The 21813-nt window shown below is 39.0% G+C and overlaps 1 protein-coding gene across 1 annotated transcript in view; it reads right to left on the reverse strand.

The window, feature by feature from the left end:
• The window catches only part of LOC124171038 (reversion-inducing cysteine-rich protein with Kazal motifs), a 149182-nt gene that overhangs the window by 89336 nt on the left and 38033 nt on the right, over positions 1–21813 (reverse strand). The window contains exon 2 of the mRNA XM_046550185.1: positions 21473–21525. Coding sequence (XP_046406141.1) covers positions 21473–21525 — 53 coding nt within the window. The remainder of the gene's footprint in view (positions 1–21472; positions 21526–21813) is intronic.

The raw sequence follows: 21813 nt of genomic DNA on the forward strand, positions 1-21813 counted from the left end.
TTTCCTAACTCCAAATGAGTGGAATCGGAGATACTTCACAGCATGAAAACGGGAAAGATAGGGATATATCACATGCAGGATTGGCAACTGATAGGATACTCAAAGGCGAGGAAGCATAGCATACTGGTGTTATTAAAATAGTCACGTTATGTGCAAAACGAAAATCGAGTGGATGAGAAACGCTTCAGAATAATGAGCTCCGCAATTTGGAATCCACATCTCTCCACGATGGCCGCTGAAAAATAATTGTGGCTGGCTAATCAACGCCTTACTCTTTATCTTCTACTATCAGTACAAGATATTTTTCGGATCACCAATAGCAGAATCTCATTGCCTTCGTGATTTACAAGTGAAACAGCTTTCAATTGCGACAGAATGATATGTATTGGCTGTATTATGTCGTTAATCGCCCTCAAAGTCTTGTAACTTAATTGATTTCAGTCATTTAAATATTTTGCATAGGACTAGAAATTAATATACGGATTATTTTCACGCTTAATACGCCATTTTGACGGATGCTTAAAGTGTTAAATAGTTAAATCTTACGGAGCTTCCAAAAGAACGATTGCATATAGCTGTGAATGCATGGCAATCTTTTTTTTAATAATCGGTGGCGGGAAATATTTTCAAATGAGTGCTGGCTACTTACGACATTAATTGAAATGTCGTTAAACTAAAGTAGATTTTGGGTCTTAAGACTTCAATTCTTCACCAATGCATTGATCTTCACGGTAATTTTACTCTTTCCTGGAAAATTGTAATGGCTTTTGGTAATTTTACTTTTTCTTTGAAAACTGAAATGGCTTTTAAAAAGAGATTTTAACATCATAGCAAATATAAAGATGCTATTGAATTCCATCTTCGGTATGAATTTTTGAATGCACAACATTCAATTTGCTGGGACGTATCATCTAAATTAACGTAAATCGGTATCACTTAAGCCATAGCATTAGACTTATTACCATAGGCCATAAAAATCATTGATTGAATTTCTCTTTCCCAGCAGGAGAATGGAAGGGTGGAATTATAAACATGCTGTGGAATATGTATTGAGACTAGCAAGTAAGATTGGAGTTAATGTATGAATCAGGCCGATGAACATATTTCAATCGAAAAAACTTATACATCAACCTGTATATACATTGATTTTCATTACCATGAAAACCTGTTACCTATCATCAATTATCACTTCCAAAATCCCGATCACATTTCCAGGACACATGGCACAACCTAATAGCAACCATATTTAAGGCATAACGAAGATTACTATGGAGAAACTTATACAATTGCTCAAGCTTTCGGAGAATAAGGCGACCAAAATAAGGCTTCTACTCCAGAGAATTTATCGGCGGACGGAAGCCAACATTTACTGAATAAAATATGCTTTCACTCCGAGGATTAAAATAAAGAACGCTATCCAGGAAAAGGTCAAAGTAAAGACATCCGTGAGACAAGATAAACTCGGAATCTATGAATACCACAGTTGGTGCCAAAATGAACGCATCACGCGGCGAGACTTCTTGAGTGGTTTCGACGCGGCATTTCCCGGCTCAACCGGGAAACTCGATACAATTCTCCGAGTGAGTCACATGTGCAGCGGGGAGGAGCGTGGGTCCCTCATCCAGCCACCCCTGGAGCGACATCCCAGCCTCTCACGCTCATCAAACGGACGGAGGAGCGCTCACATGCGGATGTCAGCGGTGAGTGCCCCTCGTTAAGGGAGGGACGTCGGGGAGGGAATTTTTTTTACACATAGTGGCAGAGAATATTATTTATTTCAAGAACCTATTCTATAGGACTATAGGTTCCACATATGTCATAGTTTTGACATAAATTCGTTAAGGGAGGGACGTCGGGGAGAGAAGTTTTTTACACATAGTAGCATAGAATATTATTTATTTCAAGATCCTATTCTATAGGACTATAGATTCCACATATGTCATAGTTTTGACATAAATTCGTTAAGGGAGGGACGTCGGGGAGAGAAGTTTTTTTACACATAGTAGCATAGAATACTATTTATTTCAACAACCTAGTCTATAGGACCATAGATTCCACATATGTCATAGTTTTGACATAAATTCGTTAAGGGAGGGACGTCGGGGAAAGAAGTTTTTTTTACACATAGTAGCATAGAATATTATTAATTTCAAGAACCTATTCCATAGGACTTAAGGTTCCACATATGTTACAGTTTTGACATAAATTCACTCTCCCAGCTAAAAAAAAATACACAGTAACATTTCCAAAAAGTGCAGAAGAACCATGACAGAAATAAAGAGTGACATGTATCAGATAATGAATGAATGGTTGCTAGGGCGTACCCAGGATCAAAACTGAGGGGGGGGGGCAAGCCGTGGTCGTTCAAGTCGTAATTTTACCGCAGGAAAGGCTAATGAAACCAAAATTTTAAGAAATTTTCGTTTTGAACTAAATTTATTAATTATCACTTATATGGGGGCAGTTGCCCCCCTCCTGCCCCCCGCTGGGTACGTCCGCATGAATGGATGGCCTCATGAATTTGAAAGTTGAATGATGATTACTTAAGCCATTTCTCATCACTTAATAAATATAAGTGCCATTGTTCTTTGAATTTCATATGTACTTTTTACGATAGTGACAAGGATACGTGAAACCATCGTAAAAACTTTCACCCTTCAAGTAAAATCCATCGCAATCCAGCTTTTCTTCATAATATCATCTTCAACCTGAAGACGCTGGCAGCAGTGCCAGCGAAACTGTTGTCATCACCAACAAACCGACGCGGTTGCACCGGAAACATGGAGAAATTGGAACCTGAACGCCGCGGAAATCTACGTAGTCAAATTTCTTCGAGAACGAACATTAGACTAAATATAATTAATAGGCTTGGATTGCTAGATTTAGATTGTTTGAACAATTGAGAATGGATATCTTTAAGAGCGACACAGAAAACATAATATTAGAGCTCCACTTTTTTTCCAGGGCCAACAGAAGCGATACATTAAGAGAGATTTTTTGCCGAACAGTTAGATGTGCGAATTCCTTCTTCCCCGTAACCATAAAGGGCTTTAATACATCCCAGTCGTAATTCCGTTAGAGCATTTCTTTTCATGTGCAAATGGCTGGCGTCCTAAAACCCCCTGCCACACGCCTTTTAGGCGGCTTGCGGGGTAGTATGTAGATGTAGATTAATATTCAACCATATATATGCATTGATTTAGTCCAAGATAATTAATTCAAACTGAAGAAAACTTAGGAAGTCATCGTCATGAATCTTCTGCACACGCGACAAGATTTATGGTTCACAGTACCTAAGAGTGAATTGGCATGTTTTCTTATCACGTCAACGAACGTGTAGAGGTTGATAATTTAACTCGAGAACTATGGGCCGGGAGTTTAATCATCAACCTTATGTATTAAGAAGAGAACTACCTATTAAAAATTAATCACTAAAACGGACACTAAGGCTAATAAATGTACATAATATAATTTATTTGGAGTTAGACTAATACATACATATTATACAATGGTGATAAGTGAAACTTTGGTAGCTCGGGGGTCTGAGCATAAGCACAGAAAGCAGAAGGTGATTCTCGATCGACGTTCCTATCTCTTAGTTTCAAAATCCATCCGTGTTCTATCTGTACTTATGCTTATACATTATATATAGTTGGGGGAGCGCAGCGGCGTAGCCAGGAATTTCGTTCTGGGGAGGTAAAATCAAATAAGCTCTTATAAAAAATTTTTTTTTTTAAACCAGCCTTTAAATTTAGATTACAGGGGATGAGCAACGTTTATATATGACACAAAGCAAAAAAACTCAGTGACCCCGAAAAACCAAAAGTGACGTATTAAAAAAGTCACTATATTTATTAAATTTTCAGTGAATGGTAAGCCCCCTATGTTTCAAAATGCCACCCCTATGCTTTTAAATGCCTACTATGTGGATATGCCTAAAGTGGATAACTTTTACTGTGGTCGCAAAACACGAAAATCGACCATTTGGAACTTCTTAGATCAAAAACATGTTTTGGGGGGCTATAGGTTGACTGGGGGGTGGTTAAAGGGGGGTTGGAGAGAAAAAGTTATATTTTCATGTATTGTCATCGGAAATGAAGAAGTGTGCAAAATTTCAGCGTTTTTGCTTCACAGGAAGTGAGTCAAATTTGAGTCACAAGATTTGTACCAGACAAACAGACAAACAAACAGACAGGTTGGTGAGTTGATATAAAGGCTGGAAAAAAAACTGGGTGCCAAGTAGAGGGTTTTAAACTAATTTTAACACTTTTCATAATCGAAAAAACTTCTTTTTTCAAAGAAATCATTTGTGAATTCATGATTTTTCAAATATTTTGTTTTCTTTCATGCAGCAAAATAAATGTGTTTTTTATAATTCGGGAGGGGTCCGGACCCCCTGGACCTCCCCCCTCACTACGCCAATGAGGGAGCCTTGCGGGAGATCGCTTGGTTGCTAATCGAAGTGTCCCGGGTTCCGATCTCGGTTGGATCTTCTAGTAAATATAAAATAAAAAACTCTCGTATTACGAGATGGTCCAGGGAAAGGATTTGGCTCCATTGCCCTGAATGTGGTATATTCACACACCTGTGGCTTAGAATTAGGTGAGCTATACCTTAACCTATCCAGACCAACACTTGGGTTGTATCAGTCATGGGCGTACCCAGAATCAAAACTAGGGGGGGGGGGCAAAACTAGCCGTGGTCGTAGTTGTAACTTTTTTGCACAGAAAAGGTTAATGAAACCAGCATTTTAAGGAAATTATGACAACAATTTATTAGTTTTTATATTTATTTGCCTGAAAAAATAAATATTTTTATTTTAGTTCCATGTCTTATATTAATATCATTTTTCTTCAAAAGGAAAATTTGTTCATAACTTTTGTTTTGAACTAAATTTATTTTTGCTTCTAGGGGGGGCAGTTGCCCCCTCCTACCCCCGGTGGGTAGGCCCATGCTATCAGTGAGTGTGCGATGCATAAAAGTGGCCCGGAATGGGTTTTAAAATCGCTTCGCTAAATTAATTTCGGGTTTTCAACACCTTATCTACGGATGTACATAATTTCGGATTTCCTCCTAACATATCGCCTTCGTGTTAGAAAATGTTCTGGTAAAATAGAGTTTACATAAAATTGACCAATGCTGGGTTAAAAGCGATATTTTCGTTAAATAAACTGTGGATTTACAATACATTTTTAAAAGGCGCACAGTTTTAATTTAAATTTCAGAGCTTATATGAGAAAAATGAAAGAATAAAAGAATCTCCATTTTACTCTATTCTACAAACAGTGCAAAAAATATGCGTTATGAAGATAATATGGAGGTTTTATTCGCCAATTTGTGAAAATATACGTAGTAGATAAAAAAATTAGAACACTGATCTCTACAATAACGTGATTAAACATTTCATGATTTTTGCTTCCATAAATTAATTCCATTAAATTTGATGATTAAACCCCCAGCCAGTAACGCTCGTGTTTAACTATCAACCTCTGACATTCATTCTAATTGCTATAACATTCATTTATTCACGATATTTCAATTTATTCACGAGAAATTGACGAAACACTAAGACGAAAATTTGCCTTCGCTTACATAATACCTATTATATAGTTAAAACTTGCACCTTTACCAACGACCGCGAAAATTCTGCCTAACGATGCAGACGAGCTATTAATTTTCCCTCAGTATCACTCTTTCTAGCGTTATGCACTCAGCTATCTTCTTGAGACCCCATTAATCCACCTGAATTGATGTCGTCCAAGACAATGAATGTAAACAGAATTAAACTGAGGAAGCCATCTTCATGAATCTTCTGCACCCGCAACATGATTTATGGTTCACAGTGAATAAGTATGTTCTGAAATCACGTCAAAGAACGTGAAGAGGTTTAGAGTTAAACACGAGCGTTACTGGCTGGGGGTTTAATCATTAAATTTCTGTTTTAAGACGCGCATTAGGCATTAAAACCATCACTGAAACGGTCACTAAGGCTAAGAAACTAGGCTTATACACAGTTTACCTTCACCGGAAAACCCTTGTATGGTCATACATATTTTTTACGTCTAGGCAGCTATTTCTTCGGCGAAATGGACGCAAAATACGCACCTCTGAAGAAGCTCATTTCTAAGGAAAAAAATCTCGTTGCGATCTGATACCGCAAGTTTGTGTTCTTCAGCACCTTCCCTTCTTAAAAAAATATTAGACAACCTTGATTATACAGCTGAAAATCCCTCACGGTATCTCGAAGTAGGTACATTTGAACCCCATTGGCTCCATTATTAAATTTAGTCGTACTTCTTTTGAGCAAATTTTCAGCCTCATTCACATCTTCAAGTTTCGGATTTCCCGTCATCTTTAACCATCTTATTCCGTCGACCATTTCTCCGTTTGAGCCAACCGCGAACAAAAAAAAAACAAGGAGCAGGCACAATATGAGCTCGCCCGAGAAAACCCCTGAATGTGAATCTGGAGCAACCAACAATGGCAAGGGAGACAGAGGTCTTATGGACTCTTTTAAGCCCTTTAATTTGAACCGTGTCCCATGTTATCACAATGGGGAACTGGAAGAAAAGAAATAATTCGGATGAGGAGAGGGCCCCTGGGTCTGAAACGGGGTCCTTGTGAATCGGGTCTGGCGGGCCCGGGCCTCTCTCACGCCTCCGCGAGGGCCCCGACACAACAATGTCCTGGGCCGGTGTCTCTGAGGAAGTGGGAGGCGAACCCCCGCCTCTTCGCCACTCGACAACGTCTTATCCAATTTCTGCGCTCCGGGAGCGCTACATAAAAGGAGTTTACGCTCAATAGCTGCCTGGTGCGGAGAGGGCGGGAGGGGGTGGAGGGTGGGTGCTGTCAAAACACCACCACCACTCGCATCCTCCGGATCAAAGGAGGGTCCTCTCTTTCCGCGACCGGTGGGACTCGACGGAAGCCGAAGTCCGCAGATCAGAGGCTCAGAGGTGTGTCTGCCTATTTCACTAGTCCGGAGTACAAACAGGGACGATTTAAGCGGTAAGTAAAGTATCGCGACCGCGTAAGGAGCCAAGCAAAAGGGAGCGCCAAAGAGCTGGTTTTTAACCCCTAAAAATATCACATTCAATACATAAGAGCAAGCACGTTATAAGTTCACGCTGATATTTAATTCTGGACCCTTATTCCTAAATTATTAGTTTTTATTTTAAAATTCATTCACAGAAAATCCTAACTACCTATCAGATCATTTTTAAGAATTTTGTTCCCTTACACCAGAAAAATGTCTAGAACCGGCCCTGAGTATAAATACTGAAAAGGGGAGGAAGGCAATAAAAGTAAAACATTTGTGTGGCACTCTTTTACTGTCTGCGGGAGTAATAATGACTTTCGGAATTTTCCACGGAACGTTCACTTAGCCCAGCCAGTTTCGACACTTACAGTGTCGCTCTCAAGGGTACAACTCACGTTGTACGGATTTGTAACCTTAAAAGTGTCATAGATAATTTCCTCTCTTTCGGATGAAGTAATGAAAGTCAACGATGAAGGGATGGACAGATCGATCAAAAAATGTGAAATTTTTTGGAGAAAAGACGCAGGGGTAATACAATTCAATTTTTCTATGAAGGAAGGAGAGTTTCATTCATATCACGATTGGAATATTTTACCCACCAATTCATTGAGCATGCTCAAGCTCTCACATGAGGAAGGGAGGATTATGGAAATGCTTCAAGGGCCTTACATTCAAGGATGAGTAATATCTAACTGTCGGCCTCGGTGGCGGCGGGATACAGTCCTCGCCTGCCAAACAGGTGGTCGTGGATTCGAGTCTCGCCTGGGTGGGTTACTCTTATCCAGAGCGCGGACGTTAGCGATCGTCCAATGTTCTTTGTTATAGCCCCCTGATATAAAGGCTAAATAGAGCTGTTTCAAGGGTGATGAATATCATCATCATCAGTCAACAATCTTAAGATTGGTTTGACACAGCTCTCTATTCCTCTCTCCTATCTGCTTGCCTTTTCATAGCGACGTATTTCTTCTCATCCTTTATATCCTTTACATCCTTTATAACTAGGTCTATGTAACTCATTTGGGGCCGTCCGTTGTCCTTCTTCCCTTCCCCTTGTACCTCAACGATTGTTTTCATCAGGACATCCTGCCTCATAATGTGAACAACTAAGCTTTTCACTCTTCTTCTCGAGACTTTTAGAAGAATTATTTTTTCGCCCACTCTTCTTGGTACTTCCCCATTACTGAATCCGCCGATTCATTTTACTTACTTAACGTAGCATCTGATATACCATACTAATATGGAAATAAAAGGTCCTCGTGGTAATTTAAGGGGCACGGCTGGAGGGGGCGAACGACAGCCCCTATTCCCAAAATGTCGGTGAGGGGAAGATTAGGGCACCTACTCGCTCTAATCCTTCCCCTACCTTTCGGATGAACTGATGAAAGTCAGCGGTGAAGGGATGGATGCGGCGACGGGTACTATAAAGGATCCATTGGATTGAAATCGTGTGTGGCTGGAATTCATTGAAAATAAAGTATTATGGATGGACAATAGCATTCGGAAAGGTAAGCATCACGGATTTTCGGATCTTCAGCCATCGAAATACTTGGGAAATTATAAAAATTGGCACACGAACGGTAAGAACGATGCAGGAGAAGAGAGCGAACTGAAGGAAAGAAAGGTGAAGAGAAGTATGAAAATTTTGAACAAGGATGATGGAAATTTAACTATCAGAATTACCATCAGCTGATTGAAATTAAAAATTGATATTTTAGTGGTGACTAAATATCAAGCCTTTAGCTGACGGATGAATAAACTGTAAGGATACCATGAAATGAATGGTGGAGGCTGATATACATTGTAAGATAATCCATTGTAATCCATTGTAAGATATAAAGATATGAAATAATGATATATTGCACTTTTCCACATAAATCTTTATGTCAAAGTAGTCAATATGCTTCACTGCAATGCAGTAAAATCAGGACTAACAAAGAATGCCAGAATTACCTACCTACTATGTGACTATTTATTCTGGCATTTTTAACTTCTTTGTTAAACCATCTCCTCTAAACATCTTCCTCTTTGTTAAACCTCTTTTAACTTATTGTCAACCTGGTAATGTGACTATTTATTCTGGCATGTTTAACTTCTTTGTTAGCTATGATGATTCTGCTGTGCAATGAAACATGCTGACTCCTTTTAAATAAAATTAGTGTGAAAACGTGCAATGTATCATTACTTCGTATTGTTTCCTTGTACCTTCAGAATAATAAGCCACAACTCCACGCAATACACCACTCTGGACTCTAAAATTCGTAAAATTAATGTTTCTCATCAAAGGTATTTTAATTGACTGGATTGGCAAACATGTTTCAGCGTCATTAACGCCAACACATAAAGATAGATTTTAAAGCATCTTAAAAGTCATGGAACTCTTGGAAAATGTGGAAATATCAATTCATGAGGTGAAGCTGGCATTCACGAAGATATCATCTCACAGTTAAGGAATTCGTCAGGGTTGATGCCAGAGAAAGGGCACTCAAGGGATATAGCATAAAAGCTCAGTGATTTAGGAATAGTGTTGCTGCGAGACGAGACGAGATTTGAGCCAGCCTCGTCTCGATCTCGTTTTCTGAACTCAGGTATCGCCTTAAGACTCAGGTTATGGCTATGGTATGGTTACTCGAGCAGTGATTCTCTAAAAAGTGCAATAAAAAGCCTTTACCTTCACTTCTGTGATCGTTAAACTCGAAATATTAGTGAATTGTTTGAAAATTTTAACTATACATTAAACATGATACCGAAGACGTTCAAACTGCATGCAATATCAATGGATTTATTGAGACTTAGTAAATACAGTAGTTACATGATAAATAAAGGTGATAAAAGCGACTAAGTAGTCGCAGTGTTTAAAAGGATAAATCATCTCAAGTTTAAAAACTATGAGTCATTTGGAGTGAATGGAGAGCTGCGTCAAACCATTCTCCAGTTTTTTTACTTATGCTGGTGATTAAATGCGGCATACCTTATTCGTAGGTATTAATTCACTTTGATATTCCATCCATGAATAACATGATTGGTCAAGGAGTATAAGTTTGTAAATAAAGACTTCCTCCTCCAACATCGTATCAAGCTCAGCCACGTGCGTCCCTTCTTCGTCGGAGGCTTAGAGTCGGCATTTGTAAAAGGCCAACACAATCCCCTTCAACGATCTCCTGATTTTTCTCCAATTTCCAGCTGCCTAGCGTCTTCACGGCCTCAAGTTGGAATTCACGTTGAGATTAAGATCCTGACGAATGAATACTACTGGATTTCTAATCACCATCCATTGGTATTTTTGTCACTAATTTCTCTAGAAAACGACTGCCGTGGTACACGTCATACTGCGAAACATCTGTGATTCCGGTGCATCACAATATCGTATTTCAATCCACGGTGAGACGAATGTTGGAGCTGACATAATTAGGAATGTAGCGCAGGTCTGTAAATAGATACATCCTCCTTCACTGTCAGCAAGCTCGAACACGTGCGTCTCTTGTTTGCTGGAGGATGTGTGTCGGCATGTTTAAAATTCTCATCCCATTCCCTCGTGGTATCTAAATAATGTATAATTCTTTCCCTTAATTCGCAGGTGCCAAATAGGGTGGGGATTAGGCTTTATTTTGAGTCGCATTGCCTGGCACTATGTTCCAACATATTTTGAAGCAACGTTTACGCGAAAAAATTCCGCGGAGGAAAAATCATTTGCCATGACCAGGATTCGTACCCGAATCTCACTGATTCGCGCCTGGTGTTCTGCAAATTTATCCACCTTCTTTCTTCGAGGAGTTTAGACGAGAGAGGAGTCAGAAAATTCATACAATTCTCAGAAAGAAGACACTATGATAGTTGAGTGGTAGAACCACTGACGCGGATTTGGGAGAATCGGGTTCGGATCCTGGACAAGGCTGGTGATTTCTCACGGTGGAATTCACTTATGGGTGACTCCGTAAAGGCACGCCGCTCGCAAGTCCGTGGTTATTTTCTTAAAATTTTTAACGCGTTTAGTAGACTGCACTGTGATGGGGGTGAGTGATGTTCTAGTGCAACAAATGAACCATTAAAATCTCTAGGACATGGAAATGTTTCTCCAGGTAAGGCAAATTGGATTGAGATGAGCGCGTAAAATTCCGTGGCATCATATAACACACTTGTAACATATGTTGAGCTAACGGCATAGCGAGAATAGAATTGACATTATTATCAACATCATCACTGGACAACAATCTTAAGATTGATTTGACGCAGCTCTTCACTCAATTATACAATAGGGCAGTTTCCTTCATCAAAGAAAACGAAAGGCATTGATTGCCATTCGTTACCCACCATTAGTGAATTCATAATATACAAAGTATTTGGTTTTAGAAATGCCGGTTCAGACGAATGGCAATGGTCAATTTTTATCCTCATTTGAAAAAGGCCAGATTGGCGCCCATGCGATGCCACTCCACATGACGTCACAGGGACCCAGTTTCTATACGAATAGATAGGAGTTTTACATCGTCTGAGATTACCAATGAATGCTTGAGGCACAGAGCTCAGGGAAACATGTCTTAATAATCACCTATTAAAACTGGCTAAGGTCGGAAAGTTTTCTTCGTTTGATAAGGTATTAGTAATCCTCATTTAAGCATAGCGCTACCAACTAGCAGGGTACTCTGCTACCTGCTAGCATCCTGCGTCGTATCAGCGCTCAGAGCCTCGCCCCAATGTCACCTCACTTGCGGCAGCGGGAGACAGAACGACGTCACACGGAGATTTCCCGGCATTCATACTTAGCCGTCGCTTTTTCGCGCGCTTGAAAATTTTTACTTATCATTTAATCGCGAAAAATAGATATCGTCATTTAAAAATCTAAAAGCGTGAAATACGTACTCCAGGAGTAATAATCTTTCGATTTAGGCAATAAAAAAAATAATAGGAAACCACCCTATTATTTCATAAAGTCATAATAATTTCCAGATCTCATCCTTCAGTTTCCGAAAAAAAATACAAATACAGGTGAAATTCTTTCCGCGATCCGCAGTCTCACATTTTGATGAATGCTGTTATTCAGTTTTCCTCGCAACAATAGTGTACTAAATCACTAATCACGGGAAATGATTTTGCTTATTTCCTCTGTAAAATATGGGGTTGACCCTAGTGACAGCGAGGAGCACTCGTCAAAGTGGGTACATTATCATGTCAAGTTTCATTCCATGCTAATATTAATCTAAGAAAAGACATAATTTGGTGAGGAACATGGGTCTATAAATATAGTCACCCTTTTCAGCTGTAAATATAGATTGTCGGCAAGACAGTACACGTGCCTTTCTTCCTTGTTGGGGGCTTTGCGTTGGAATTTTTGAAGGGCCTGAGCCTTATCCTTAATTCTGTCTTCGATTCCATTCTACCTGATGGGGGACGGAGACTCTGGCTCAAAGTTATCAGCGTTCACGCGTCCAATGGACCGATTTAGAAGAGATTAGACTTAAGATCAGGATTTCGAGCGAGAAATTGAGGATCTAATACAAATATTTCGATGCCTCATTTTTATCCCTCACTTTCAAATATAATTCTGTAATCAATCAACACAGAAGTAAGTGGTTAAGACATGTTTTTGGAATCTCATCCCGAAAAACACGTGAATACCATGCGAGATGGCAAAGAACTCACGTGAACGTCCACCATCATGGCTTACAGTATGAATTCTCGTTGATTTTTAGACTAAGACTAACACAATGATAAAATTAAGAAGTTTGGGGAATTTTGTTTCAGGAATTCTCGAGTAAAAACAGTCATGTTACCCAAAATAGAGCGAGTATCCAATGAAAATTTAATTCTTACTCCCAATTTTTAATTCCAGCTAATATAATTGACCACTAAGCCAAAATCTCAAGTTTAACTCTCGTCGTCATTGAGACTATGACTAGCACATTGACACAATAATTAATTATGGGAATACAGGATTTATTACAGGATTTCTCGGGTAAAAACAGTCACGGTATCCAAAGTAGCGCAGGTATCCAATAAAAAGTTAATTCTTGATCTCAGGATTTAATTCACGCTGAGATTAATGCAAGAGCCTATAGAATTGGCCACGAAGCAGGACATTACCTAATAAACAAAAGTGTCATACTCCGCTGTTAGCAAGCACTACCACGTGCGTTCCTCCTATGTTGAAGACTTTGCGTCGGCCTCTTTAAAAGCCTCATTCCATCCCCTTCTGACATCTTCAATTCTCCTCGCGGTCCCGAGCTGCCAAACCAACGGGAAGGAGGCCACGGTCTCAACTTATGTGCGTGCATATGTGTTTTGGACAAATTTTGAAGTGTTTGATTGACTGTCTTGCCCGCTCCCTAAAAATATACTTCACTTTCCCCGGCGGATCTGGACGATTCTCAAAAGGCCGGGAAGGAGTAGTCTCGCGGCGGGCGACTCCGACCCCCTCCCCCCCCCCCACAACCCCCTCTTTCCCTCTCCCCACTCCGGCACCCCTTTGTCGGTGTTTCCTCCCCTCCAACTCCGACATCCCGCAGTCCTCTTCTTCCACAACTGTCGCCTCGGTCGGGGAGCCCGAAGAGCTAAGAATACACCCTGGCCCAACTAATTCAGGGAGCATGTGGTGCCAGGAATGGTTTTCACCGAGGTCCCGTTTCACACCCAATGAATGGTTTAAGCACTCCCTCCTTTTCTCCCGCGTGCTTCCTGCGTCGCGAGATGTACGCGAAGAGTTTAATGCCGCCACGGTTCGGTGGGAGAGTCGCAAGTGTCGCGTAGTGAGGATCTTCCTCTTCGACGGAAGAGCGTCAGGTGTCCACAGGTAAGCGGTTGGATGTTACATCGCGAACGATCCGGTGAGATTAAAAGAAAAACCCTTAACAGTGAGGGGAAAACACGGGTAAGATACTTCGGTGGGAAGTCACACTAAATTGATAAACTACAGATGGTTTCTAGCAGGGAGAATTTACACCACTTTTAACCCAATTTAACCCAATGTTGCTTCTAAGCAATATGAATTTTCCGCTCTATTTAGTAGATATCGTAACTACGCATTATTTTGTGGTGTAAATGTTAATGACGAAATATTTACCTGCCACGATAATTATGATTGAGTGAAAAATTTTCAATTTTTCAAAATGAAAAATCTTGAAATTTGATAACTCCCAAAAGCAGCTCTGGGCTAGAAAGGGTTAACCCACACAGTGCCACTTACTTGGAGTTGCAATGGCGAGAAATGCCAAAGGTATTTAAATGAACATCTTCGGGAGAAAATATCTGCTGAGTAATTTTTTGGTATATCAATATGCTTTTTTATTTTACACTGTTTATATTAATTTTCAACTATAATGATTAATCCTAATTTTTTATTTAAGAGTTAAGTTGGTTCATAATTATTAATTGGAACGATTTACCACCTCAAAGCCAAACTTTCGCTCCTGGCACTTTTTGGTCGGGAGGCAAAAGCCGGTACATCGGTTGGCGGAACTAAAAGGGTTAAGATTCCATCCTGGGTCCCTCGCGTGGAAAGCATTGTTACACCTTGTCAAGACACATTACGGTAAACCTTTTCAGTGATTGTAAAATCTCGGGTAAGGTATGGTGGAGGGAATTCCTATAAAATAACAGGAGAGTATCAATTTTCCACACAATAAATTATTAAATCCACGTGTTACAGCTAGTTCGCCGTCATCAAAATCTATTGATGAATTTCACGAATTACTACCCAGAACTGAAATTTATTTATTAATATTCAACACACAAAAACAGCAGTGTTAGGCCTTTACATCGGGATGCTAAAACAAATATTAGTGGACTATTATAATGCCCTGGATAGGGGCAACCGACTCAAGCGGGATTCGGACCCGTGATCTTCGGTTAAGGAGGCAAGGATTATACACAGCCGCCACCAAGCCAGAGAAATTGATAGTTCATACAAAATCTTGGGCCTTCAAAACAAAAATCAAGGATATACCCAGGGATCAAATTCATGCACCAACGAGGTCCGGATGATTTTTATGACGCCACGGTTTGCCGAGCCACTTATAAGGGTAGTTAGGAAAGGAATCTTTTTCGACAGAGCACTGGGTGGCAATAGATAAGCGTTGGGATGCTGCATCGTCGATAATTCGATGAGATTCGAAGATTATTCCTTCTGGTAAGGGCAAGACTGAGGCAAAATATATATTGCTGGAACTTCATACACGCTAGATCATCCTAAGATGGATTACAATGGAGAACACCTACGTTAGGACGGAAGAAAGTTCTTTAAATTAAGCTTAAAAAATAGGACAATAGCAATATTGACACAATTAATTATTACAGCGACATGTTGCGACAACTTCCCCATCATCACATGCTACTGTTGGATTCCATATAAGAATATCCATTGATTGCAATCCTTCGAAATTCAACAAATTTCTGGTATATCTCTACGAAAGTGAAGGTAAAAAAGGCAAAATGCTAGATTTATTCAATAAGATTTTTAAGGCGAAACTCAATTTTCTTGGTATTTCCAGTAGTAAATCTTTACTTTAAAAAAATAAGCAATGGTATCAGAAGCCATTAGTCAAATAAAAAGAAGCCTAGTGCGGCTGATTATGCTAATGATTAATATCCGTATGTATCGAAAAAAAAACAAGTGCATAATATTTGCTGCGTATTTTCCTTACATAGGTGTGCATTTATTTATGTTTATGCTGAAATCAAAAGTACGTAGACGTGAATTCTATCAATCTCGAACACAAACTGAGCTAGTATCCGTGATTCAAGGATGTAACTGACCTCTTAGATAAACTCGGATGGGAATCTCTGTCGGACCGTAGATTGAAAAATAGACTAAACCTTTTAGAGAAATTCAAGAGCAGTGTCTTTTCTGACGAAGTTAGCCATATCTTACGGACGCCAACATACTACGGAAGATCAGATCATATAAATAAAATAAGAGAGATAGATTGTAGAACATACAGATTCCGAATGTCATTTTTTCCACGATCAATAAGAGATTATAACGGCAGCAATAGAACTCGTAAATACATTGCATGACTTGTAGCGAAGCCTACAAACCTATTTAAAAATTAATGCATGTTTCTTAATTCAATTATTATTTCTAAAAGCATATAGTACTATAGTTTGTTAGTATACGGGACGTTTTTTGGACGGTGTGGTGTGCATGTGGGAGTCCAAATGCATGCTGCATGCTGGTGATTGATCACCCCCTGCCAAACACCCTAGAGGTGGCTCGCAGGGTATTATGTAGATGTAGAGATGTTTCCCTCGCATATCGGGCTGTTGTAAATCTTGGTCGTAGGTAACCATATTTACGCCGCATGTAATCAAAATGAATGTGACGGGATGCCATTCGGCTAGTCTTTCAGTTTACCGCGTTTAAATGCGTGACTGTTTTTTTTTAGTACAAAAGCGTGACTGATTTTTTTTAGTACTGGCAAGCCCTCCCACCATCAAGCGATACTCATTCAACACGGCCAAGTCACTTAGGATAAAGGAGCTGGCAGCCATGTAGTTTTCAGCCATATGACCTTTTTTTCAGGGAGGCAAAAATATTCACTTCAACTTTTACAGTAAATGCGTAGTTTCTTTTTCAACCTCTACGGCATTTTTCGTCCGCTGCTCCTCGTGATACGCCATGGTGCTCCAAATGATCGTAGGTACGCATGGCATTAGAATTTTGCTAATTCCAAGTTTTTTGAATGCATTTTAAGACGTTTTCGAGGTCCTGACGTCAAAAAATATAATCTTTGCGGCTCAAAAAGGAGCTAAACAGAAGAGAAATCTCTCAAACACAAATTTTCAAAGCACTTTGAACAGAATTTCAATCATCCCATTTGGCTTACCATCCCACGCCCCATCTGCCTTCTCTGTCTTACAAACACCACCGTATTTCATATTCACCGGTTTTAACCCATTAGTGCATAAAGTTATTTTTGTAAAATATTCATTTAGAAAGTAATTATGCTGGCTAATAAGGTTTATTTTAATATATTTCTGCAATTATTAAATTTTTACAATCAGTAGTTTAAATAATACAACCCGTCCGATATGTCGGGCGGCCAGGTGTTAGTGTTGATTACAAATTCAAGATAGTACAGAAAAACTAGATAATATTGAAAATAAAAACATAAGCCTTTAGAAGAAAAATGAGATAAAAGTTATCAAAATATTGAGCAAAATACTACAATAAAAAATAATTTACTTACCCCGTGCGGGTGACTGAAAATTCTTTTCAATGACATGTCTCACATAATTGCTCCTCAAGTCAATAAATTCAGGGAATCAACTAAAATATTATTAGGGCGGTGAATACAGGCATCCATTTGAACTTAATATAGTATCAAAATGTAGCACAAGTCAACTGGAGCCCAGAAAAAAATTGAATACACGCCTCCGATACATCGGACGCTATTCGCTAATGGGTTAATAACAATTCCACAAAATACGCGTGGGAACTCATGCTGAAAATTCTAAAATGTAAGCAGCAGCGGCTAGATATGCAATTCATCAAATAAGTTCAATGCTATCAGTGACGGCTTTATTACACCAAGGATTAAAATTCGCCATGAAAACTTTGTATTTGGGGTTTACCTGAAGGGCCATGGACAAATGACCACAACTGGATAATGTTGGATCGAGGGAAGGAATTTTAAATAAATGCAAAACGGGTTTGTTTGATACGGTCAAATTTATGCTCTTTACTCAATAATGTAAATGAAAATATTTCGTAAAATGGCCAGCACACTTGGAGTCTTATGCCAGAGGGTGCGCCAACATTCTCGACAAACAGGTGGCCTCTCGCGCACTAATGATAGTAAGTTTTCATCATCGAAAATGAATAATTAAAATTATTTAAAATTTGTCAGACTAGGCTGACCATACGACCGGGTATCTAATGAAATGCCCTATTTTAAAGGAATCCTCGGAAGTTCTCGCGAGAAAGAAGAAGTTTATCCTAATTCGCCTTAGTTTTCTCTTTAAAACACCAATTAAACCTTTTCCACACTCAACATGCATTAAAATATCAATCATAAAGTAGTAAATCCCATTCAATGATAATGTATGCAATTTATGAAGTAGGCATTTTAGTAAGCTTTTGCCAGGACTGCATTTTTGGATTATATTTTGTGATTTCATGAACATGTGGTAGGCTAGTGGGCAGAGCGCTACGTAAACTGCTCAAAGGGTTCCGGGTGCAGCCTTTGGATACCTGCAAATAAATTCCTCAAAGTATGAAGTGGTCCAGAGAAAGAAAGGCATTCCATCCTCCTTTGAACGTGGGAGGATTCACCGTCAGTGGCTTAGTTTTGGTTGAGTTCTTCCCTCACTAATCCAAACCAACCTTCGGGCTGAGACACTGCGAGCATCTACTATACTTCCCGATGTAAACTCCCTAATCAACACAATCGATAATCCCAATCGGGTGAACCAGTATTTCACAGGTTCGCCCACAAATATGATCCCAATAACTGGGTGATGGTCCAGCAGCGGATGAGTACATATACCACCTCTTCAGCGGTTTTGATTGTGCGTTTTTACACGCACCAAGGCGAGAATTGACACAACAAGCTTAGGGGACCAGTATTATATTTCCAGTGTAAGTGAAGAAATTGAAAGACAGGCTATTAGTGAGCGTGTGAAATGCACACTAAATCTTATAAGAGCTAAAACTAACAAAAAACTGGCATCGGGAAAATAGTCCCAATGGACAGAAAGTTTTTACAAATAATTATAATTTTTCCTTGAATTTTTGCTTAATATCTTTATACGAGAGCCGTTCATTAAGTCCCTAGAATCTCCAAGAAATTACTTTCTTAGTACATAAAATTAATGTTGACAAGAAAATAGCACTCGTGACTAGTCAGCTGTCAAAGTTTCAGCTGTATCCATCCCATAGTTTCATTGTTGTTGCCGATTGTAGTGAACAGCTTTCATTTGTTAACAAAAATGGATTAAATTGAGTTATTTGCGGTGATCAAACACTTATTTTTGAAAGGGTTAACGCCGAAAGATATCAAAGTTAACTTTAATGAAGCTTATGGAAGATCTGCTCCTGCGTTTGAAACTATTTACAATTGAGTAAATGAGTTCAAACTGCTGACCATCCAAAAAAAGAACATTGTTCCGGACGCTATGTGGAAGTGCCCACTCTCCAAAATGATTGACAAAATACACGATATGGTTTTAAGTGCTAGACGAATCAAAGCGCGCGATATAGGTAGGCCACAGGCATATTGCAATGCACAAAAGCTTTAATTTTGCGCGAAAATTTGGTTGCGAAAAAAATATCGGCAAAATTGCTGCCGCGTTTTCTCACATTCGAAAATAAACGTAATCGTGTGGTCAACTCAAAGGCTGTTTTAGCGCTTTTCTTTCGCAATCCTGAGGGTTTTATAATCGTTCATTAAATATGTATTCATCAATACACTACAGAGACAAAATAACAGCTAAAACAATGGAATTTTGAAAACGAACGCGCCGAAAAGCAGGTGAAGATGTTGAAATGGGTCATGGCAACGATATTTTGGACTTTTTGCAGAATTATCTAAATCGAGTAATTGGAGAAGTGAAAAACGATAACAGGAGAGTATTATGCATCGTTATTGGACCGTTTGATGTTAGAAAATAGAAAAGCGCCCTCGTTTACAGCAAAAAAATTCTTCCTTAAACAAGACAATGCACAGCTGCACACCTGTTCAGAGTCAATACCCAAAATTACAGAATTAAAGATTCCATCATTACAAAATTCACCGTATTCACCATATTTGCCCCCCGGTGACTATTTATAACTTCAAAAGTTGAAGAAATGGCTTTGCGGACAAAGGTTTACGTCTATGGAAGAAGTCATCACCCAAACCAATGCCTGTTTTGAGGAGATCCCGAAATTCTACTTTTTGGGCGTCTTCAAATGCTCGGAAAAATGCTTAAAAATTTTATGCGGCTAAAAGAAAACTATGATGAAAAATATAAAAAATTGACCAAATATAATTTGTTTTATACCTATTTCTAAAGACTTATTGAAAGAACCTCGTATTGCATTTTATGATTTTATTTTATCTTAGTATTTTTTTATTTTGCAATATTTTATCATTTTGGCAATTTTCTTTTTTTCACAAAACAATTTTTTACCATTTCTTTTAGATTGCCAGCAGTAGCTGACGGCCAACTGCATGGAAAAAAAACATAAAGAACAATCACAAAAATTTAGAAATCAAAGACCTCTTAATGTGATATCACACACCGCGCATTTAAATGGGTTTACAAAAGTCGCCATTGGCGTCACTGACGGACAAATCGATCCGAGTTTCACGTGGAAATAAGGTATAATTAGAGATATCAACCGAACTTTATTCGTAATCCATCAGGTTCATAACTGTTAAATGCTATTCCTCGCAATTTCAAACATTATACCTACTATAAAAAATTGGAAAAAAATTGATCGAATTGAACTCATCACCGCTCCGCAGACAATTTTGAAAACGGATTAAAATGCAACCGAAGTGGTAACATAAATCAGCCTTCTATGGGATGGAATTGGGCCTCCTCTATGCATTCCCTTTGGAGCACTATAGAAGGGTTGCACATAGGCCTCAACGCCGCACCGCTGAGCTTCGTGCCGTCGCTCACAGCAATGAGCGCTGCTTCGGCCGAGGATGCGGCCTTCACGGGCGAATTCGCGCAGTTGGCCCGCGACGAAGCGAGGAGAGGGGCAACAAGTGAGACCTCAGCACATTCGTAGCCGGTGATGAACTATTTCGGGATACAAGACATGTTATATATATGACCATAAAGCATACTTGTAACAATATATCCAGTAAGAGATGTATCATACAAGAACCTGACAACTATAAGTTCGAAGAGGGCTATGGTATCATGAATGATTTTAACACCCCCTTTCTTAACCTGTTTCGTAAGTCTGTTTGATCTATGGAATCATGTAATTCATATTTATCCCACTTCCTGTTGTCGGCTCGACTTGTAATATTGCATACTTGCTTACTTCTGATGAAAATACAATATTTAAAAATCGTATCCACTTTTCTCTAATGTTTAACTAAATTTACATAAGGAAAAATCGTTTTAAATTTTCTCAATTGAAGGCGTTAGTTTCTTCAATAGATAACGCATTTTATACGGTTTTGGGAAAAAGCGTGGTTTTTTATCTTTTTTAATTTTATTTTTTTATACTCATGATTTTAACCTTCAAATTTTGTTCCCTGCAAGGATAAAGGAATATTTTTTTAGATAAACATACAAGCGACTCACTTACCAGCTAAAACACGTAAATACTCAGACTGACGATCGAAAATTCACATTTCGTATCCTTCACAAGGTCATTCGTTCAGGAACAAAACTTCTATCCTAAGCTGAATATCGGCCACACACACAAACCTCGATGTAAAAAGGTTTTTTTAAACTCCAATTTACTTCAACGGAATGGCCTGATTTTTAAGCGCTCACCTTTTCGCAGGCTGATCGACAGGATCCCGTGGCCATTGAGCAACACATCGGTTCTGTAATGAAAAATTTTCAAATTTAGTAAAAAAAAGTAAATTCATTTTCCCAGTTACTCACTCAAACCAATTATGGCGTGAATTCATTCATAAAGACAGATAGCATATAAATTGTGTGTTCAACTGGGGTATTTACGAAAATATTAATGTCCAAATTTAGAAATTATGTGAAAATATAACTACGCGACAATTCTTCACGCCAGTTGGAAGTTGAATATCATTATATTGAGATTGTCAGACACAAAATTAGAGTGATAACCAAGGGAGCGTGGGTTCATTAACTAGGTG

This window comes from Ischnura elegans, chromosome X (genome assembly GCF_921293095.1).
Source record: "Ischnura elegans chromosome X, ioIscEleg1.1, whole genome shotgun sequence".
Classification (NCBI taxonomy): Eukaryota; Metazoa; Arthropoda; class Insecta; order Odonata; family Coenagrionidae; genus Ischnura; species Ischnura elegans.